This window comes from Emys orbicularis, chromosome 7, assembly GCF_028017835.1.
Source record: "Emys orbicularis isolate rEmyOrb1 chromosome 7, rEmyOrb1.hap1, whole genome shotgun sequence".
Classification (NCBI taxonomy): Eukaryota; Metazoa; Chordata; order Testudines; family Emydidae; genus Emys; species Emys orbicularis.
Window position 1 is genome coordinate 102240295 of NC_088689.1, and position 22238 is coordinate 102262532.

General features: G+C 42.8%; 1 protein-coding gene across 1 annotated transcript in view; it reads right to left on the minus strand.

Moving 5' to 3' along the window:
• WNK2 (WNK lysine deficient protein kinase 2) overlaps nt 1-22238 on the minus strand; it is a 176401-nt gene that overhangs the window by 41379 nt on the left and 112784 nt on the right. Inside the window, exons 11-19 of the mRNA XM_065407824.1 lie at nt 21061-21600; nt 15192-15497; nt 11173-11222; nt 9066-9231; nt 8865-8981; nt 6441-6608; nt 6183-6228; nt 4754-4867; nt 2316-3532 (exon numbers count right to left, since the gene is read on the minus strand). Of these exons, the coding sequence (XP_065263896.1) occupies nt 2316-3532; nt 4754-4867; nt 6183-6228; nt 6441-6608; nt 8865-8981; nt 9066-9231; nt 11173-11222; nt 15192-15497; nt 21061-21600 (2724 nt within the window). The remainder of the gene's footprint in view (nt 1-2315; nt 3533-4753; nt 4868-6182; nt 6229-6440; nt 6609-8864; nt 8982-9065; nt 9232-11172; nt 11223-15191; nt 15498-21060; nt 21601-22238) is intronic.

Below are 22238 nucleotides of genomic sequence, written 5' to 3' on the forward strand. Positions count from 1 at the left end.
TGGTAATGATTCTAGAGCAGTGTTTTTCAACCTTTTTTCATTTGCGGACCCCTAAAAAATTTCAAATAGAGCTGTGGACCCCTTTGGAAATCTTAGCCATACTCTGCGGTCCCCATGTTGAAAACCACTGTCCTAGAGAGTTCGTGGCCTTAGAGTCTCATCTGAATGACTGCATCTCATTTTGCTCAGGGTCCCTTGTCGGGACACTGAATCATTAATAATTCAGACCGCCTATGGAAGGAATCACCATCACCTTGCAGCACTGAGGCTTTTCCACAGCAGTCTGCCAGCAAAGTGGTGACATAGCCTTCCCCTGCTGAGCTTATGAAAGGAGGCAAGATCCCATCTGGAAGCGGTATAAGCTTTATGCTATAGAGTCTCCAGCACTAGCTGGAGTGTTTGAGCAAAGCAAATGCCCACAATATGTTTAATTAGGGTTTTAAATTAAGACTGGTTTAAGAAGGTAGCTATGATGCTCTACACAAATGTCACCACTTTGAATGAAAGTTGCACAACTGACAGGCAAGCAAGCAAGCATACAAATCTTGTGTTCTGTGCCCTGGGGTCAACTTACTTTTAAAGTGATGGCACTATAGGCCACGTCTAAGACCCAAAGTACTTTAGCAGTCTGCTAGAAATCACAGAATTAGTCACAGGGGCATAATGCAAGACAAGGAAAGATGTTTATCATAGCTAGTAGCATGATAATGAATACTAAGCACATTTATATTTATGGGGCACAATAACTTACCTGACTCTAGTTAAGTTATACATAGCTTTTCAGTTCCAGTTCACCTATTAATCTGACATTTCTGTTACAACCATATTGCTAGTATCTACATTCGCTGAAAAAGAAGTGTGCAGAAGTGATGGAGGGCAGGTAGTCAATTTAAATGAATACATGCAAAATGGTCTTGACAAATTGGAGAATTGGTCTGAATTCAACATGATGAAATTCAGTACAGACAAGCACAAAGTACTGCACTGTGAATTGGATTTTTCCTTCCCAACTACAAAATGGGGAAGAACTGTTGATGTGGCACTAAAGAATCTGGGGGTTATCCTGGACCACAAACTGAATAGGAGTCAGCAATGTGATGCAGCTTCATAAAAGGCTAATATGATTTAATATATGGAGATATATCTATCTCATAGAACTGGAAGGGACCCTGAAAGGTCATTGAGTCCAGCCCCCTGCCTTCACTAGCAGGACCAAGTACTGATTTTTGCCCCAGATCCCTACGTGGCCCCCTCACAACCCTGGGCTATCCCTCCCCCCAATTTGGGGCTGTACTAACAGGAGAGTCGTATGTAAGACACAGGAGGTAACTGTCCCTCTCTATTTGGCACTGGTGAGGCCCCACCAGGAGCAGTGTGTCCAATTCTGGGCACAATTTAGGAAGGATGTGGACAAATGGAAAAGAGTTCAGAGGAGATCAACAAAAATGACAAAAGGTTTAGCAAACCTGACCTATGAGGAAAGGCTGAAAAAACTGGGCATGTTTAGTCTTGAGAAAAGACGACTGCAGGGTGACCTAATAGTCTTCTAATATGCTAAGGGCTGTTATAAAAAGGTCAATGACCAATTGTTCTCCATGTCCACTGAAGGTAGGACAAGAAATAATGGGTTTAATCTGCAGCAAGAGAGATTTAGGTTAGATATTAGAAAAAACTTGCTAACTATAAGGTAGTTAAGCTCTGGAACAGGCTTCCAAGGGAGGTTGTGGCATCCCCATCATTGGAAGCTTTTAAAAACAAGTTGGACAAACCCCTGTCAGGGATGGCCTAGGTTTACTTGGTCCTACCACAGTGCAGGGGGCTGGACTTGACTTCTTGAGGTCCCTTCCAGCTTGACATTTCTATGATTCTATGCATGAATGAGGAACAGAGAATAATATACAGAGGCCAAATAGGCAGACATCACCCTCTTTCCCCTATCAAGGCTTAGATAAATGCTCAAAAAGGAGTAACCTCAGTTATCAACATCACTATGAATATATTTAACATTCTTAAACCACCATGACTTACCACCTGTCTCAGCCCGCTCACTTTAGAAACAGGATTTAAAAAAAAAGAGAAGGAAAAGACTGAATTGAAGGATTATACCAATTTTTGAACCCAAGAGCAAAGTTTAGTTTTCTCTAATGAATGGCTAGTGAAACACTTGTGTGAGTGAGAATACATGTGACAAATTGAAAACAAAAGCAGTGCTGTACTATGGAAAGCAGTAAACAGGGAACCCAGACAGAAAGTAAGCTACCAGGGCAACAAGCAATATAGAAATGTTTATAGATAGAAGTATCTGCATATCCTACCATTGGTTCTTGGATTCTGAATTCTGTTCTGCTGTGGTCAGTGGCTGTAGCATTGTTCAGCATGGCAGACGTTTCCATGGCTGCTGGATTTATGGGTATAAAAGGCACAGTCATAGCCTGACTAGCCAATACAGGGTAAGGTGGCATTTCAGAAGGTATAAGTGACACAAATTGATCCTGAGCAGCATTAGCTTCCTGGCAGGTGTCTGGGACATTAAGGCCTGGTTCTCTTAAATCCAATACAAGTGTGGGAATTAGTTCTTCATTCAAAGGCGGTAAGCTAGCCAACTCGCTCTCACCCTGCTCTAAAGGTACAAAGCTGTCTGGTGTCCCTGCTGATGCAGCAGATGTAGGAACACACTCTTGGTACAGTAAATTGCGCAACTTCTCATCGAGGCTTTTTATTGTGTTGTCAGCAAAATCAACTCTGGGTGGCCCTTCTCCATCTGACTCTACTGCACAAGGTGGCTGCAGCGGACCGACGCCAAGGCCAGCGCAGGTGACAGGCTGAGACTGGGTCAGCATTATATGTTGCTGGGACACAGCTACCGGTAGCTGAGGAGGACTTTGAAGCTGAGAGCCTGTCAGATTTAGAGGGTCAGACACAACACCCCCAGGAAGCAGCTGGTTCACCAAGGAATGCTGCATTACACCTGGCTGACTGGCCTCTGACACATGGGGGATTTGTGGCGCAGGTTGGAGTTCCAAGACGACGACATCAGAGAGAGCAGGAACGGGACAGAATTCGGCTTCTGGTGCAGGAACTGTTAGACTCGAGCTGGGTGGCCTCACAGTACAGCAGGAGATCTCCACATCGGGAACACAAGCGTCTTCATCCGTCTGCTGCAGCGTTTGCAGGGAGGATTTTGGAGCAAGCGGAGCATCAGAAGGCTCCTCTAGTGAAGCTGCATTGTGGGCAGAAGCATCAGGCTGACTGGGCATTACCAGGTGTAGTGGAGGATATTCTGGTTGACCTACATTAGCAACAAACTGTTCTGGGACATATGGAGCAGTTCCCAGCAGTGTTGCAGCTAAAATTTCTGCCTTGGTCTGTAAAACAGCTGAAGACACTGCAGCAGGAACTTGTGCCAAAGGAGCAGGTGTTCCACAGGGGCTGTCGTATACACTTGTTTGACTAGGAAGCTGGTGACAAAACAAGACACTAGGTGTGTCTGTCACCGCAGAGCTCATTTGCTGATCATCAGACTGTTCTGGATCTATAAGGAGTAAAAACACCAATGTCACCTTTTACAGGCTATACAGAGTGAACCATATAAAGTAACCACAAAATTTCTTAGTCAAGTTTAAATACCGCAGGCCCTGAACTGCTAAATGTTTTCTATTAGAAAACTACTAACCCAATATTCAAATTGCAGACTACAGAAAATATTGCTGTAAAAAGGATGCAGCCTATGATAAACAGCTATGAATAGAACTTAAATTACATGCCGAACTCTTAACAGAGTTTAAGAACACTGGGACTTTTCTCTAAATAATCAAAAGACTGTCCATATTTTAGTTTAAAACTATATGCTCACATAAAATGTGTGATCCTACAGAAAAACTCTTCATGGTGGATATGATATATCCATTTTGAATGGGTATTGTGTATTGCACCCCATTGGCTATTAATAGTAATAATACACTATTTATGAACTCTCTTGTTTCAGCAGCGTGGTAAATTGAAGTTACTAAAAAGGTCCCTATCCTACATGACTTTTTAGACTGCAAATTATGTGGCTGATACTGCAGGCTCATTTTTCACTTGTACAAAGTTCTTAAAGTTCAAGCACCTTTTGGGGCAAGGCTCCCATGCTATTCTGGACTGCAGTGGTGCTCCCCAACTTGCTCCCCCAAAATCTATGGCTGATGAACAACTGAGGTAAGTGCTGCCCTAAGCTGAGGAAGACACACTCTGGAATGATTCCCTCTTTGGCTGTGGCCTCCGAGTGAGTGGTGATGGCGAAGATCAAAACCAGAAGCAAGCATCATTTTTGCTGATTATTTTGGCGCCATGTGTAATTTATGAATAACTTTTAGAAGAAGAAACTTATTGCAGGCATTTGTTTGGCCACACAGCTTTGCTAACAACTAAACTCAAGCCATTGTACTTCCTTTGCAAGATTAGCCTATCCGGTTACCCACACACAGGCGTTGTGGACTGCAGCAGTTTGAGGTGCAGGGAAGTAATTAAAGGAGAACTAACAGTGCCAGTGTTAGCATCTTTGGTATCCTTTACTGGTCAGCTCGTGAAGCAACAACTAACACAATACTCTTCATCCTCTGCCTCCCACCACGTTGCAGCTAAAAGAAAACAATCATGATGAAAGCGTGGGAGGATATAGGAAGAACTGACAGAGCTGCCTCTAAGAAGACAAGGTTGATGGCCCACACCCCTGTTCCCTAAGATAAATGAAAGCTTTAAAGTTCATAAATACCTGGACCTTCCGGCTGTTTACTCTGAGGAACTGCTGGGGAGAATTCTGGTACCTCCTCAGTAGGGTTTTCCACAACAGGGCATATAATAAACCACCTTTTTCCAGTATGTAAAACTAATTGTGAAGAGCAAAATAAAGGGTTAACATCGTATTTGTTTTGGAGCTTCTATACAGTACTTTAAGAAGCTGATAGGATCCAAATCAGACTTATTCTTGATGTGAAACTCCCACATTTTAGGAAGAAACACGAGCCTCTACAGTATTCACAGAGATTAAAAATAATGGCTCTTACTGGACTCCCATAGCAAAAAAGTGATCTTCTTGGGTTGGAAAGAGTCTGCCTTTCAAGTGACTGTACTAGAGCGGGACACAAAGCCAGATCCAAAGCTCACTGAAGTTGCTGGAACGACTCTCTTTGATTTAAATGATGTTTGGCTTAGGCTTAAAGTGAACTAATTGTACTGTAAAGAAGGTTTTTGTAATAGAAAAACTGTTTTTTTGGTAATGTTTTATGCAACTTACTTTATCTATTTTCCTACATAGGTGGTATTGTTTTACTACTGCTCTCCTACATTCATCCTGAACTTTTATTCCCTCATTTACATGTATCAAATTACAGAGTTTTCAAAATTCTATTTACAAACCAATAAACGCGAAGAGTATACTTTAAGAGTGGCCAGCAAGTGTGAACTATCTAAGAGGAGCCAGGCAGACTGCGTACACCATTGTTTGGGAGGGACACCATTGTTTTCAGTCACCGAAGCAAGTCGTGTGGCCCCAAATAGGTTTTACACACACACAAAAACTCAGAGAAGTGCCTGGCAAATAGAGGTATGTGCAACACATGACCAAATGCAGCTTAGAAATGAGGTTTAAACAGAATATGGTTTTATTCCCTTCTCCAGTTTATAGAGGGAATGAAAGCCCACACTGATACCTTCCCTTTCTCTGGGAAAGAGATAATATACCAAACATATCCAAAAGAATAAGACTTCTCACTGGTAAGATAGAGTTGGCTGAAACTTCCTGGTTACCAAATTCAGTTGCATCTGCAAACATTAAGAGCCAATCTCTGTTAACTTCCTTTTGCAAGCGTAGTTATTGTTGAGAACAAAGAGTACATTTATGAAAGCCTCGTCTCTTCCTGCTCAACCCCACTTCCAGTTTGGAGGCAGCGGGGATCATTGCCAGTTTGTAAAATTTGTATATTCCTGATGCACCCAAACGCTGGTTTAATCTATTTTAGCCTTGGCACTTCAAGGCTGCTAACGGCAACTGTGTTTTTTACCAGGCCTATATTTTCAGGACATATTCCAGTCACCTGTGACCGGTGAAGTTATTAGAGACTGCTAAACTTCTGGACAGTCTAATATTACCTATTCATTCCCTGACAGTTCGAGATTCAATTTGTATTCAAAAGCACTTTTACCATTCTGCTGATACATGGGTGTCTTCACTTGAGATTGCCGATTCTCCTGTTTAAAACAAAAAATATGTTTTTAATCAAGCACTAATGCAGGAACATTTTTCTAAGGAATATTTACGTTGCAAATCTTAGTTGAGCAGAGGCTGTAAAACAAACTTAAAATACAGTAACTAGATTACAAAAAAAAATCGGATTTGATATCAAGAAACCCCCATTTATTTATTTTTTTTAAAAAAAGGACCTGACACACAAGATTCTTACTTCATTCATTTCTAGTCTAGACGCATCTTGCTGGGGACTTGTTCCCTGATCAGAACTTCGTTCTCCTTCTGTATCTTCACTGAGCATATCTTCTGCTTTATCAATAATATCTTTCATTTGTTCAATGAATGTCTCTTTCTCGGTCTGCAATATGAATTCCTTCTCTACCTGTAAAGAGCACATTAAGATAAACCACTAATGGCTGTAGGTCAGTACTCATTGTGTGGACTTAACTAGCTGGAAGTTTGCATCTGTGTACGGAGAGCACGTGTATCATTCTTCATGGGAACTAGACCCTAAAGAGACAGTATTCTTATTTGGCCTCTGGCCAAACTGAATCACCCCTCTCACACAAAAATTAGTCGTTCTCTGGGCCTGGTGGGTTTGATGCGAAGTGATCACCTTGCTTCTGTGTGTAAGATGCATCATCTTGTTTCTCATCCCCCCAAAAGAAAGGCTTTGTTACAGTAAATAGACATAAAAAAGCTGCCCAGAGCCCCACACCTACAAAACACAGAGCCTGGCTTTCAAGTGTGCTTAATGCCCAAAGCTCCCATGGATTTCATTTGGGACTCTGGAAGCTCAGCCCTCTCTGAAAAATCAGGCTCACTGCACCTGTGATCTAGAACAAAACCAGAACATAGTACAGGAATGACGAGTTCCCCAAACCGTGCAACCTCAGAAATGGGGAGGTTTTGTTGGGGCTAGCATGGGAGAGAAAACTCTTGGCCCTTTTAAGGATGGCACCCCTACCACCCCTGCTTGTGGACTTGAGGAGCAGGGCGCTGGGGCGGATTGGTTGCACAGGGTGCAGCATAAGCCTCTTGGTTCCCACGCATCCAAGGGATGGCTTATAAGCCCTTGCCCCTCCTGGGGCACCATCCTCCCCATTTGCCCTCTCTGGGATGAGAGCAGGACCAGGTTTGGGGGGTCTTGCTGGGGGCATCATGATTGTGTGTTTCCAGCTGACATTCCACCTTTTTGCAGCTGGGAAGAAATTCTTCCTCACTGCCAGACTGGCCCGGGGGGAGGGGGAAGGGAGGGAGGAGGAGGAGGAGAGGGGGTATTTCACCTTCCTCTCAGTGGCCCAGGGACTGGGCGGGTAGGTTTGGTTGCAAAATTTTGTTGCAAGCTGTTAGGAACCCAGTGCAGGTAATTGTTCAACAGGGGTCTGGTCCACTGATAAACCAGAACTGGAAGAGGATTAGGAGAAAGCATCTCCTAAAGAAGCTGGGACTCCTAATCTTTGGTACAGCAAGGTGACAACCCCTCTTCTCCACCCCCTTAATCCTCCTACAATGAGAGGGCGCTGGGGTTCCAGCAGTGGTGCCGGGACAGGTGAACAAGGAGAGGGGCTGATCTCAGCCTCCCCTCAGGTGACCTGGATTAAAGTAGGAAGGAGAGTCTGCACTGAACGAGTTATTGTCTGATAGTTCCCAGATGTGTTACTAAGGAAAGTTGTGACCTGTATAAATCGCATTTCTGGGGTCTTGTCCTTCTTCCTGTGGTGTCCTGGCCAATCAAGGTCATGCTTACTTTTCAGATGCTAAGCAGGGCTGGTGGCACCGCCTGTTAAGGTTGCATGACACTTCCTTTTATAAGACCCTGCTTTGAGTGTTTATAGCTTTTCCAAACTAACTGATTTGACTGAATTTTCCAAGCTGGGTGTCTTTTGGAAAATTTTAGCCAAAATGGTCAATGGTTTCCGGACAAGGAGACTGGGACTTGGATGAGGAGCCAGGTTTGGGGGAATGGCCAGGATTGCGACAAGGTCAGATTGGAGAGGATTCAAGTCAGAAAAGTCTGTGCCCATTAGAGCACACTCCCTTCGAGAGCGTGGACTAGAACCCAAGATTCCTGAGTCCCAGCCTTCTTCTGCTGCTAGCAAATATCTGTGAAACCCACTGGCAAAATGTCTCTCTCATATCTCTTTAGTGCCGAGCCACAGAGAGGATGACAACCTACTACTGCTATCAGTTACTCTAGTAGATCAAGTGGCAAAGGTCTGTGTGGTTGATCTAAAGATGTAAACCCTGCTGATGACCCATGTGGGTGTCAATATGATGCCACGTGACGGAACTGGTTTTTTCAGTTTGCACTTTTTAAAACCTAGGAAATTACACAAACTATGTTAAAAGAACATTATTAAGGTTGCAAAGTCAAGCCCTCAGCAGTTAGGAAATGCCAGAATTAAGGCTGCCTGTGCCACATGCATAATGCATTACGACACAGGCTTTAATTACATGATCTCATATTTTTTTCATAGCAATCTTAATTTTCGCATTCGCTAGCTTTTGAATGCTTAACTTTGCAACCTCAATAATGTTCTTTTAACACATTGTGTGCATGTGTAATATACATATAGTTTATGCAACTCAAAATTTTAAGTGTCTTTTGAAAGTTCCTTCGCAAATAAGGTCTTACCATGTAAGTAGCAATTTCTTCTGGCGCGTCACCATCTAAATCAAATTTAAAAGTCACCATTTTGTGATTGTGTGTTTCCAGCTGACATTCCACCATCTTATCCCCTGTGTTACACACCTATAAGAAAAGAGTAACATTGATCATTATTTCTGGCATGTCCAAGAACAGAAGTTCAGCCCCGGACAAAGAGGTTGTACTTGCATTTAGAATGGTCAGCTTTGGTCTGCTCGACTTCTCCTGGCGTGATCGAATGCGTGTAGATTTCTTATGTTTCTTTGAAGGCTTCCCTTCTTGCTTTCCACTTCCAACCACTCCTTCAAAGCTGTCACTCATCTCTTTACCTGAAGCAACATCGGGACTCATGTAGCTTTATAACAGGGAAGGAAAAAATACCCACACGGGATGTGGATGCGGAAAGAGAAGAAGAAAAACAGTGACTACAGGAAAACAGGGGATCTGCTTTGTAGTAACACTTTTGAGAGCAGCATGGCTGGCCCCAATTCAGCAAGGTACTTAAGCATGAGCATAAGAAAACACATGATGTCCCTTGCACAATGAAATCAGGGCCTTAATTTCTACTGAGAATAGCCCCTTTTCTTCAGAGACCCTTACAATCTGTCTTTGAACTGCGATGGTCCCCCAAACTTATTTTCTTACCCTTCTTCAGGTTCTATTCTCTAGTGGTGAAGGTACATATGTGGCCTTCTCTAGAAACCATCACCTTATGTCAGTCAGTGGTGCAGGGAAAGGGTCACACAGGAGAGTGACATGTGATACAGAATACAACTTCTGCAGCTGTGGGCCATTTTACTACCAGGCACTTGTTCTTAGTCTATGAAGGTGCAACAAAACTCTAATGTGGAGAGAGGACCTGAGGGAATTGCCCTTGGATGTGTTCTGATGCAAGCAGCTTTTAATGTTGCCACGGCTAGGAAAATTAGGTTTTCAAATATCATAGCTAACGAGGCAAAACAAAATTTGAGAGAGATTAATCACTAAATATTTGGCTTCCTTTCCTATAAGAGACTGTAGAATGGCATACTCACTAGGGATGAGTGAGCTCACTTTGCGTAATTCAATCATATCCAAGAATTATAGGTCTGAAAGTTACTGGAGCCTGGAAAAGGTAAATTCCACTTTCCATGATACACTGAAAAGAATGAAGAGCGCCACAAAACCACCAGACACAGAGTTAGTGTCCTGAAGCCTTAAAAACACTACTTTTCCTGCATGAAGGGAAGACTGAGTTTATTTTCCTTCCCTAGGGCCTTCATGGTTTTTCCAATGGCATTTAGCCTGTAAAGCAGAAAACTCCTTGCAAGTCAGGTGCAGTTTTATAGCTCTCGGCCTGTATCTACTTGTGTCAACCTGCCTTTTGGTGAGGTAGAAATGGGGGCAAAGGAAAATGTTCAACCCTGAATACACAAGGGTATTCTCCTTATCTAGAAAATGTGTTCTGGTTAAGTCAAATCAGTCTTGGGGTGAAACAGAGACACGAATTTAAGTTACAGAACAAAAATACATTTACAAACTTGCATTTTGCAAATCCTAAAAATACAAGAGTTTGAAGGTAAAGACAAATGTCAACCCCATGAGTTTGGGTCCTCCCTGAGGCTCATAGACATAAAAGATTGGATATTAAAACATTAATTATGGCAGTCAGCCAAATAGCAGTAGTATTATGGTAGTACCTTAAGGCTGCAACCTGGATTGTGCTAACCATGCTAAAGACAGAGCTGGCCTGGTCTATACATTAAATTGATAGAATTTTTGCTATACTGGTATAGGTAAAGCAAGACAGTCCACCCCTAGCATGAATGCAGTTATATCAGTACAGAGGTGCCTGACACTGGTATTAGCTCTTGCTGGGTGGAAACGGGAATAACCTCTAGTGGTGTAAGGCACCTTTATACCAGTATAACTGCACCCACACTAGGGATTGTGCCACTTTACCTATTTTGATAGAGAAAAAAAAATCATACACCTAACCAAAATCGTTAACGAGCACCACAGTTGTGCGTAGACCAGGCCTAAGACAGAGTCCCTGCTCCAAGGAACTTACGGTCTATTCAGATAAGATAGACCAACCCAAATAGCTAAACTTCATGTATGCAACTTGTTACTTTTCCCAGACCTATCACTTACTACCTCCAATCTGTCCATGTGCTACCAACCTAACACTCCCACCCTACACCTTGCCCCACCCCATTATAAAGACAGAGCTTCAGGCTCAGGCTTGTGAAGGGGGAGAATGAAAAAGCTTCCAGAAATAAAAATTTTTCACATGTTAGAGAGATTGTAAGGATACCTTTCACAGCTCAGTGTTAGTGTCTGCTGTTTTTCCTGTATTGCATGCTCCTAAAATATAAAAAGAAGTAATTTAAATAGAGACATCACACAACATTTAATATATTGTATTTGCATATGAAGAAACAGGACACTATTTAGATCAAGATTTTTGGTAGAGCAGTTTTGGGGCATTTAGAAGGATATTTTCTGAAAATAAGATTTTAATCCCACACCATTTTGTTTAACTCATTCTCAGAACTTGGAATGCCACTAAATTGTTCTTTTCTATCTAAAGTTGCTTTTGTCGCTAGCATTTCTTTTGGAGCACAAGCCAACATGGCTGTTTGTACACAAGTCCTGATATTAAAGCCCACTTTTGGAATAGAGCTTGTTAATTTAGTTCTCCCATTGCTCACTAGACAGCAGAAAAGCAGAAAACAGAGAAGATCTTACATAAATCAGCAGTTTAAAAAGAGCTCACAGCAATAGAACAGTGTTAGTAAATTTGGAATCCATATGTCATTACCTACCTGATCTTATTTAAATGGATCCAAAATTTGACCTAACCTTGTTATTTTTTTTGCAGTATCCCACAGTAAAGAAATGCATACAGCAGCAACATTTAATATTTCCAGTATGTTTTGCTTATTCTTGAAAAGTGCATAATGAATTTGGAATAAAGGAGAAAAGAAACACTGACATACTGGGCTGCCTACCACCTCTTCTGCCTTCTCCATAACAGATAGATTTTCCTTTAAAAACAGTTCCCCACTGTTGCTATCACTGCTTCAGCTCCACAGTGGCAGTGCTAGTAAAGACACCGTGCCACCTGTCACCAGGGCTCTACGTATGATGTGCTGTAGGCCTATTCTGAGCAGAGTTAGAGGAGATGATGCTTCAAGCACCAATGGTTGCTGGAGCCTTCTGGCACTCCCATCAACGGAGATAAACTGGTGGTAGCAACAGCAAGACATTTTAACCAAAAATCCTAGTGTAGCCACATGTTCAGGAATCAAGTCAAACCAGATGATCCAATTGTCCCTTTTGGGTTTAAACTCTATGACTCTAAGGTTATGTCTGCACAGTAAGCCTGGATCTGTGGACCCCAGGCTTGCAGATTTGGTGTTTCCAAGTCTGTATTGAGCGTCCACACTGCATTGTAAACCTGGTTTACAATTGCTGGACCTGGGCCTCATAGCCGGGCTAACACATCCATATGGCACTATGCAGACTTTCTGACTTGGGTTTGCAGCCATAGTGCAAAATGATAGGGCTTGGACTCAAGTCACAGCAGGATTGGGCTCTGATCCACCTCCCTCACAGGGTCCTATGATCCGGGTCATGAGTGCTTGCTGACCTGAGTCAGATTGATATGTGTGTGGACAGAAGGGGGCTTGGATTCAGAGTAGACATATCCAAGTTCCCTGAATCCTTTATGACTGCCCTTTAGTGGAAAGAGAATCTGCATAGCGAAGTTAAAATCTGTAAGCCTCTAAAGGATACCAAGCTCATGTTGGCTATTGCTCATGGTTCTATAAGCCAAACCTGATTGCTTTCTCAACAGAATTACAAAATGAATGAACAATGAGATCACAGACACAACGTATTTAGATTTTAGGAATGCACTTGATCAAGTGTTTTACAAAGATCTTACTTGCCTGATCAAATCAAAATGGCCAGGGATATGAGCGCTGTCATATGGATTCAAACAAAAGATAATGCCAGAGGGAAGTGTTATGGCAAAATGATAATGAAATGAATTGTTTTGAATTACAATATATGAGTCTGATATGAAACTCTCCTTACAAAGGGTTATACCTAAGAAACTCATCACAAACGTATTTCACAGTATCTGACATCAGCACAGTCATCAAGGGGTACTTGGAACAATTTGACCCTTATGTGGACGGGGACTCTCAAACAATCCAGCTGCAGTGGACAATGGTTATAGTTCAACCTAGATGAGGAGTGCCTTTGTCTTGCAGAGCAGATGGACAACAAGGGCTAGCACACAGGCTCACTGGAACAAACCTGTGCCCTGCATGGAGAAAAGTGGAGCCATGTGATAAGGGCAGGTATGGCTTTAGGATGGGGATTTCTCAGTTGAGAGTACAGGGCAAGGAGGGTTCAAGCAAATCTGGGGTCCTTTACAGTCACTCAATTGGGCCTCCAAGCCTCAAGAATCAATATGCAAATCTTCCCTCCAAATCGCTCTTCTCCGTCATGTGGGGAACGGAGGGCCAAGGGAGCTGATCCCATGAAGTGAGAATGGGAACAGGGAGTTTATCCAGAGCTGCTGTGTGTGGATGGAGTTGGGGAAATAGTGCATGGGGGTTTCCAAGGACATGATTAAAAAGTGAAGAGATATCCTTGTGCCTCAGGGGCCTCTAGTTGCCATTTTAGTTCTCTCAGAGAAGCTTGTACTTCACATCACGTTACACTACAGCAATACACATCACACCCATATTTCATAGCTCCAAGAATGGTATAGGACCCTCCAACAGAGACGGCAGGTGTAGCAGCACTGTCTATACTGGTTCTGGGCATATGATGCAGGACCCAAAGTGGGCAGGAGGAGAAACACCCAGAATCTGGGAGGTGTTGGATACAGCTGGGATTTTAGATGGTCTTTTTGCAGGTGAAATTCCATGTACACAGATTTGCTGCCAATGTTTGAGATCCAGGACTTGTGTGAAAGCACTGGGTTGGAGAAAATACCACAAGTCTCCATGTTGCTAATTTCTCTAACAAGAAACACATACACTTCAAATCCTTAAGGTCTTCAACTGCTTGAAGGGGCAATGGAAATTTATCAAAATGGGCAGCGGTCTCCAAGGGGGTGCCATAAAGTTTGGCTGTACATTCAGTCTTATTTAACATCTGCACTGATGATCTGGAAAAGGGGCTTAACTGTACCTTAATGAAATTCTCAGACTGTTCAGTGCCCAACTGGGAAGAAGCTGCAAATACCAGTGAGGATAGAAATACAAATTGGCAGCTAAAGAGTTTAGAAGCATGGGCAGAAAGAGAGATTGAGCCTGGAAAGATGAAAGCTATTGCTTCAGGGGAAGAGATACTCCAAACCAGAAATGCTCCATGCAGGAGAGAAACCTGGAAAGCAATGGTGCTGAGGGAGATTTCAGGTTGGGAGTGGACAGTAAGTCAGACATTGGTTTGCAATCTGATATAACAGCCAAAAGCCAATGCAGCTTTGCTTTGCATATTAATATGCATTACAACACTGAAGGGAAGGCAATATATACCTCTATAAAACTGTGTCAAACCTCAAAGTTAAACAACTGAGTGAGGTCATTCAAAGAAAAGCCAAAATAGTGATTAGCAGGCAGGAAAAAGTAATTGTGTTACAAAGAAAGACCAAAAAAGCAAAATATAACTTGGCTACATGACTGCTAAGAAGGGACATGGTAATATTTACCAATTTTGGAAGAATCTAAACCATCAGGAATGGAGTGAAATTCAGGGCAGTACAGAAAGATATACTAAAAAGTAACAGGATGGGGGAAAAAATATTTAGGCTGAACATAATGAAGAACTTTTAGACAGTGAGATATTAGACTATGGAATAGTTTCTCAAGGCAAATGGTGGAAGCCCTATTAATGAGACATTTAAAACAAGACTGGACAACACACTGGATGAAGCTGTATGGAACACTCCTGCACTAGCCCAGGGGCGATGACCTAATGATCTAGAAGTGTAATTTCCATACAAATTCTACGCTATCTTTGCATACCCGTTCAACTGAGGATGAAGGGAGTACTTGAGAGTTGAGTTGTCCAGGTGGCTTATTACTCCAATAAATGACTTTAAGGAGACATTTCCCAGGTTAACAAGTATAGTATATAATCTCCAGCTACATATGAAATAGTTGCTAAGATGATGGTTCAGCCAATAAAATATAACCTAAGATAAGTGGCTCCATAGAGTGAGCTTGGAAAATGGCTCGTGTGAAACAATTTTATATCTATAAAGGAGATTTGTGACAAGCGTGGTAAATCATTTAGGAAAAAATGTTCTACCTCTTGAGTTGACTCTGTAACCGACTGGATAGCAGAACATGGAGCCTGCTGCCTCATAGGCTGGGAAAGATCTGGTTGAAGCTGCAGAAGACCAGTAGGCTGAAGAGGCAGACAATGATCTATGGGCACTGTTGCACTAGCTGCAGCAAGGTTGCCATGAAGTTGTGAAAGACTTTCTGGCCCAAGGCATGGAGGCAATATTTCAGGTTGCAACTGCAAAGGTGGTGGCATAACTATCGAAGGCTGCATTGGTATTACAGGCATCTGGGCTCCAAGTTCCAAACCATATTGAGGATGTCCCATGATCTGTTGTAATACAATAGAGACCTATTAAAAAACCCTTTGTTTAGGGTGTTCATGACTCATTCAAGTCAAGGTGCAAAAGTTGTTTTTGCTAATTAAACAAACCTTTATAAACCTATGCTGAGAACATATCTGTATGTTTTTTGTTTATGGGACATGAAAAGAAGAGAGCCATAAAGACTTGCTTTCAAAATAATCAGAGTTAAAATAAAATGAAAGGCTGCTACTTATATAATTTCTGAAGGTACAACAAAGAGCATGCATGCCTGAGCATTCATATACTACATGGGTGATTACTTTCTTAACGATATTTGTAGAAATCATGCAAAACTAAGCTGGATCCTGCTTAGAATTTCAAAACTCTGCTTATATCCAATTTCCTTGAACACTTGGCTCTATTTCCATAAGCCTAGGGTGTGTACATGGAGAAAAAGATGACAATACTTAACAGAGTAAACAATATTCAAGTTGGCAGGGTCTGATGACATTCATCCAAGGGTACTTAAGGAACTAGCTGAAGCAACCTCAGAACTGTTAGCAATTATCTTTGAGAACAGCTGGAGGATGGGGGATGTCCCAGAAGACTAGAGAAGGGCAAACATACTACCTGTTTTAAAAAGGGGAACAAAGAGGACCGGGGGAATTATAGACAGTCACTCTAACTTCAATACCTGGAAAGATACTGGAACAAATAATTAAACAATCAATTTATAAGCATGTGGAGAATAACTGGATTATAAGGACTAGCCAGCATATATTTGTCAAAAACAAATCATGCTAAAGAACCTAATTTCCTTCTTTGACAGGGTTACTGACCCAGTGGATGGGGCGAGGGGGGAAGCTGTACACGTGATTTATCTTGATTTTAGTAAAGCTTTTGTCACAGTCCCAATGACATTCTCATAAGCAAACTAAGGAAATGTGGTCTAGATAAAATGACTAGAACGTGACTGCACAACTAGTTGTAAGGCCATACTCAGAGTAGTAATCAATGGTTTGCTGACAAACTGGGAGGGCGTATCTAGTGGGGTCCTGCAGGGGTCAGTTCTGGGTCTGATACTATTCAATATTTTTATTAATGCCTTGGATCACTTGATAATTGCCCCGTTCTGTTCATTCACTTCTGCTCCTCGTTTTGGACAGGTCCTGGGCATGCAGCAAGAAGGGCTGAAACCATTGGGACCTGCTGTGTGGGCGGAACTGTTTGGTTTTTGCTGCCGGTGTATAAATCCCCAGAGATTTAAGGGTCACCCTGGAATCTTTAATCTCATCTGTCTTATTGGAAAAATGTGAGGGGCCTTCAAATGGGAGGTCTCAAACGGTTTGTTGCACCTTTAGGGGGAAGACTTGATGACTGCAGCCAAGAGGAATGCCACATAGTGATGGCGGAAGCCATAGCTCGAGCCGCAGAGTCCGCTGCATCCAGGCTCACTCGCAATGCTGTTTTGGTGAGTGATTTGCCCTCCACCATAGCAGTGAACTCCTGCTTTGACCCATCAGGAAGCTTGTCTTTGAACTTCAGGATATTATCCACTAGGCTGAAACTGTAGCGACCCAGCAGAGCCTGCAGGTTCACAACCCCAAGGTGTAACCTACTGTGGAATGAGGCTTCCTGCCAAACAGGTGTAGCTTTTTTGCTTCTTTTCCTTTCGGGGTAGAAGCCTGGTGTCCTCATCTCTCTCTTTTGTCAGCAGCAGCGACTCCCAGGGAGCCTGGAAGAAGGTGGTTATAGAAGTGCTCAAATCCCTGTGATGGCACATAGTATCTTCGGTCCTCCCTTTTAGCAGTGGGAGGCAGGAAAGACGCGGTTTGCCATAAAACCTTGATAGGTTCCAGGATAGCCTCATTAATAAGGAGAGCTACCCTAGAGGGTACTGCAGAGACTAAAATGTCCACCAGTCCATGTGACCTTTTCTGTACCTCTTCTGGTTGGAAATTCAGAGCTGTAGCCCCCTCTTCAACAAGTCTTGATGAGCTCTGAAATCATCGGGGGTGGGGTGGGGCGAGGTGAGGTAGACTCAGTAACTACTGCCTCCTTAGGCAGTGAAGAAGAGGCTAAAGGTTGTTGAGGAGGCCCGCCTCTAATTCCTCCACAGGAGAGTCCTGATCATGTAGTTCCCCCCGCACGATACCAGTCCCAGTCCTGGTCCCGGGGGAGGAAGACAGTGCCTAGCCAATGTAGAAGGGCGGGAAGAGAGGCTCTAGAACGTGAAGGGAAGCCCCAAGGAGTCCAAAAGGGCCATTGATATGGAAACGGGACCCAGATGTGTGCAGGCCATTGGTCTTTAGGGTGCTGAGGCTGTGGCTGGTACCACAGTGGACAGGCATCTCGCCTCACAGTCTGATGGGGAGTCTGCTTCCTCAGACCATGGTGGAGCTGACCCACTCGGGACCAGGAAGACCAGCTCAGAGTCTGGAGATGGGGGAACTGGCGAGATCATCGCTGGTTTCCTTCTAGATGGAACTCTATAGAGAGAGTAGCTGAAGAACTATAGAAGTCACCGGTGCTCTGGGGCTGGAGCTGTGACCATGCACTTCCAATCCCCATACTAGGTGAGATTCCAAACTAGCAGGGGAAGCTGGCACCGACAGGTTAAGCATCTCTCTGGATGTCTTGAAAGCCTTGGGTGTAGATGGAACCAGAAAGGGCTCCTGCCTGCAGTACCGAAAGGTGCACCAGTCCTTCAGGGATCAGTCTCAACGGACCCTTCCTGGGAGCTCCACAGGTTGACTGTGCAGTGTTTGAAGTATAACTTCCTTTTTGTTTGTTTTAAATCTGCTGCCTATTGATTTCATCAGGTGACCCTTAGTTCTTGGACAGGGTAAACAACACTTCCTATTCACTTTTTCCACACCATTCATGAATTTATTGATCTCTATCATTCCCCCCTTAGTTATCTCTTTTCTAATCTGAACAGTTCCAATCTGTTTAATCTCTCCACATATGGAAGCTGTTCCATACCCCCAATCATTTTTATTACCCATCCGTTTACCTTTCCCAATTCTAACTTTTTTTTTTTTCGAGATGGGTTGGCCAGAGCTTCACGCAACATTCAAATTGTGGGCATACCATGATTTATATAGTGGCATTATGATTTTTTTTGTTTTATTACCTATCCCTTAGCTAATGATTCCTAGCATTTTGTTTGCTTTTTTGACTGCCGTTGCACACTGAACTTTTTTTTTTTTTCAGAGAAATATCCATGACTCTTTTTTGAGTGGTAACAGTTAATCTAATTTAATTTGAAGATAGAAATGAAGGCACAGCATCCTTATCTCATGGAACATGGTTACAGAGGAGTCTATCATGGAGGTTATCTGGATAACAGTTTGGTGTGCGTTGCTGGAAGGGAGTAGAATGTTGCTTTAATGCACAGGTAGTCACTTAAAAACAGTAAATTACAGCAGAATAATTTTCAAATCATATGTTTGACCCAGGAGATAGCGAGCAAACAAATATTAGCCATCAACATTAGTGAGACAGTGACCATATTGGACGCTTAGTTATTCATAGAAATACCTCTCCCTTAAAAATACTTTAAAGACAGAACAATATGTTTCTGAATATTCTCTGGCCTAGGTTTAGTCTTCCATTTCATTTCAGTTAGCTATTTGTCCTAAGGAACAATTTCAGGACTCTACCACAGATGTGTCAGATAAATGATGCCTTTGTGTCACAAGCGGGAATATCAATTCATGGTGTTTGCCATGCATACTATGCATAAAGGGCCAGATTCAATGCTCTTTGAAGCCAATGGAAATATTACCATTTATTAGTTCAACAGAAATTGTATCAGGCCCAAAATGAGCTAGAATTCTTCACAAACAATATTTCGGTACCAAATATATGGCTGAAGACTGAAATTTAGATACGATGTAGTAAATTGGAAATACCATGGTACAGTAGATTGAAATGGGATGTTATGAATTTCAATCCACATGCAAACAGATGTAATAGAACACTTTCTTGTCCAACCTTCATTTTTGAAGTAAGCCATTCTTAACAGATTTGACCCTTCCTACTATCTCCTTGGGTCTTGCCGTATTATACTTTATGTTGTCATATTATAAAGGTGACAACAGTATCATTTGCAGACTCATTAGTAACTCATGAACCACTTATCTTGCAAATGGTGCTAATATTAGAAGCCATATTTTATGCTTCATTGGTTTTAACAAAAAGGACCTGCAACTGGTATTTATTTCTTTTTTGTAGATATTCTCCAACCAGCCTTCCAGAAGTATTCTCCAGCAATCATTTCCCTTCAATTTAAAAACACACTATTTATAAACAGTTCTACATCAATAGAACTGACACAGTACATCCATATTCCGACATGCGTACGTATCGACAGTTCACACAGGATCATGCACCTACTGTACTATAGATATTAAAATCAGTGGTACAGTATCCCTTTATATCTGACTGTTATGGACTGCTTTTCTCCCTTGTAATTGAAATCAGGATGATTATCCTTTTGGTGTGGCCATTTTCCCTTCTAGCTGGGACAAGGAGAGAAGGAACAGGGTGCTCAAGAAGTGAGCCTAATCCTTCCTTCCTTCAAATCTATTAGACAATTGTATAAGTACACTACACTGGGTCAAGACTTTGAGCAACAAATTCAATTGCTTAATCCTAGTCCAACCAATAGCTACCTCATACTTAGGGCCCTACCAAATTCATGGCCATGAAAAACGCATCATGGACTGTGAAATCTATACCCTATACTATTCAGATTTCACCGGGGACGGACGGACCAGCGTTTCTCAAATTGGGGGTCCTGACCCAAAAGGGAGTTGCAGGGGGGTCACAAGGTTATTTTAGGGCGGTTGTGGTATTTCCACCCTTACTTCTTTGCTGACTTAAGAGCTGGGCTGCTGGAGAGGGGCAGCTGTTAGCCGGGCGCCCAGCTCTGAAGGCAGCGCCCCACCAGTAGCAGCAGCGCAGAAGTAAGGGCGGCAATACCATAGCATCCCGCCCTTACTTTTGCGCTGTTGCCTTCAGAGCTGGGTGGCCAGAGAGTGGCAGCTGCTGACTGAGGGCTCAGCTCTGCAGGCAGCAGCACAGAAGTTAGGGTGGCAATACCATACCTGCCATCCCTACTTCTGCGCCGCTGCTGGCAGCAGCGCTGCCTTCGGAGCTGGGCTCTTGGCCAGCAGCCACCGTTCTCCAGCTGCTCAGCTCTGAAGGCAGCACCGCTGCCAGCAGCAGCACAGAAGTAAGGGTAGCAGTACTGCAACCCCCCCTACAATAACCTAAGACCCCCCCCCACAACTCCTTTTTGGGTCAGGACCCCATCAATTACAACACTATGAAATTTCTGATTTAAATAGATGAAATAATGAAATCTATGATTTTTAAACTCCTATGACCGTCAAATTGACCAAAATGGACCGTGAATTTGGTAGGGCCCTACTAATACTGCATTACTGGGCCGACATCAATATGCACGAGTAAAACATCTGAAGTGCAAGGAACAAAAACCCCACCTGCATGTTTATAATGGAACAAGGTACAAGATCTACTACCGTTAGTACTGATACAGTCCAACATCAAAAGGATTACCTGGTTACCAACTCCAGATGCAGACATAGTCTGTTCTGAAGGATGAATTATGCTTGGTTGCAGTGACTGAGGAAGTGAAGGCAGCTGCTGCTGCGAAACTGCTTGCATGCTCTGAGTGTGATGGGGTGAGGGAGCATCACTCTGAATTATCTGCTGGAAGGTAGGCTGGTACATCTGTTGCTGGGAGAGATGGGATATTGCGTGATGTGTTGGCAAAGCCGACACTCCTGGTGGAGCCACAGCAAGTAATGGTATCGTAGCAGCCGACATATTTGGCACTATTGTTTGGCAGGGCAAGACCAAAGAAGCCATGGTAGTGTGAGGAAGGTTGACTGCCTGCATGGATAGGGCAGGGGGATTGGATGCCAGAGGCAGAGCAGGGTTCATGGGAAGGCTTGGTATAATCACAGCTGGAGTGAAATACTGGGAAGGAGCAGGTATGGGGGGCGCATTTGCAGCAGGTAAATCAGAGAGGCTTGGAGGAAGATTATCAAGTCCTGTTAGAGGAGTAACTGCAGGAATGACAGGAATCTGAGGAATCTGAAAAAAATATAATATCACATAAATTGCAAATGTTTTCATTGATGGTACAAATTAGTTTTATCTGCCATCTATTAACTTATTGGTGCCATGCTAATTATGTCTATTTATTAGTCACTTCCTTCCATTTCCAGGGTTTTATAAATAGCAACACTTGGATCAATCGATTTATTGAATACAAAAGAAGAATTTTAAAGTTTCTGGCCATTTTTAAGGCCAAAGAATTCACAACGGTTTCCAAAACTATTTAGCAGCCATATAGCAACCTAATAATAAAAAAATAATCATTACTTTGATTTTGAAACAAATTAAAAATCATACGAGGTAGAGGCTTCAAAAAGTAACCACTGTGCATGCAAAATGAGTTGAGACAATTTTAATAATTCATACCGCAAACATGCAGGAGAGAAAAATTTGTCTGAACAGTTTTTAGACACACAAACTCCCAATGACATGATAGACCATAACTACCCTGCTTTGCCAGTCTGCAGTTTAACATTTCCCTCGAATGCCGAAAACAGAACATGCCTCGAGGCTTTCTGACCTGCCAATAGGGATCTTATATACTAAGGCCCTGCTCCTGCAAATATGGAAATATGTGAGCAGTCCCCCTGTTCACAGGCATATGTACAACTCTA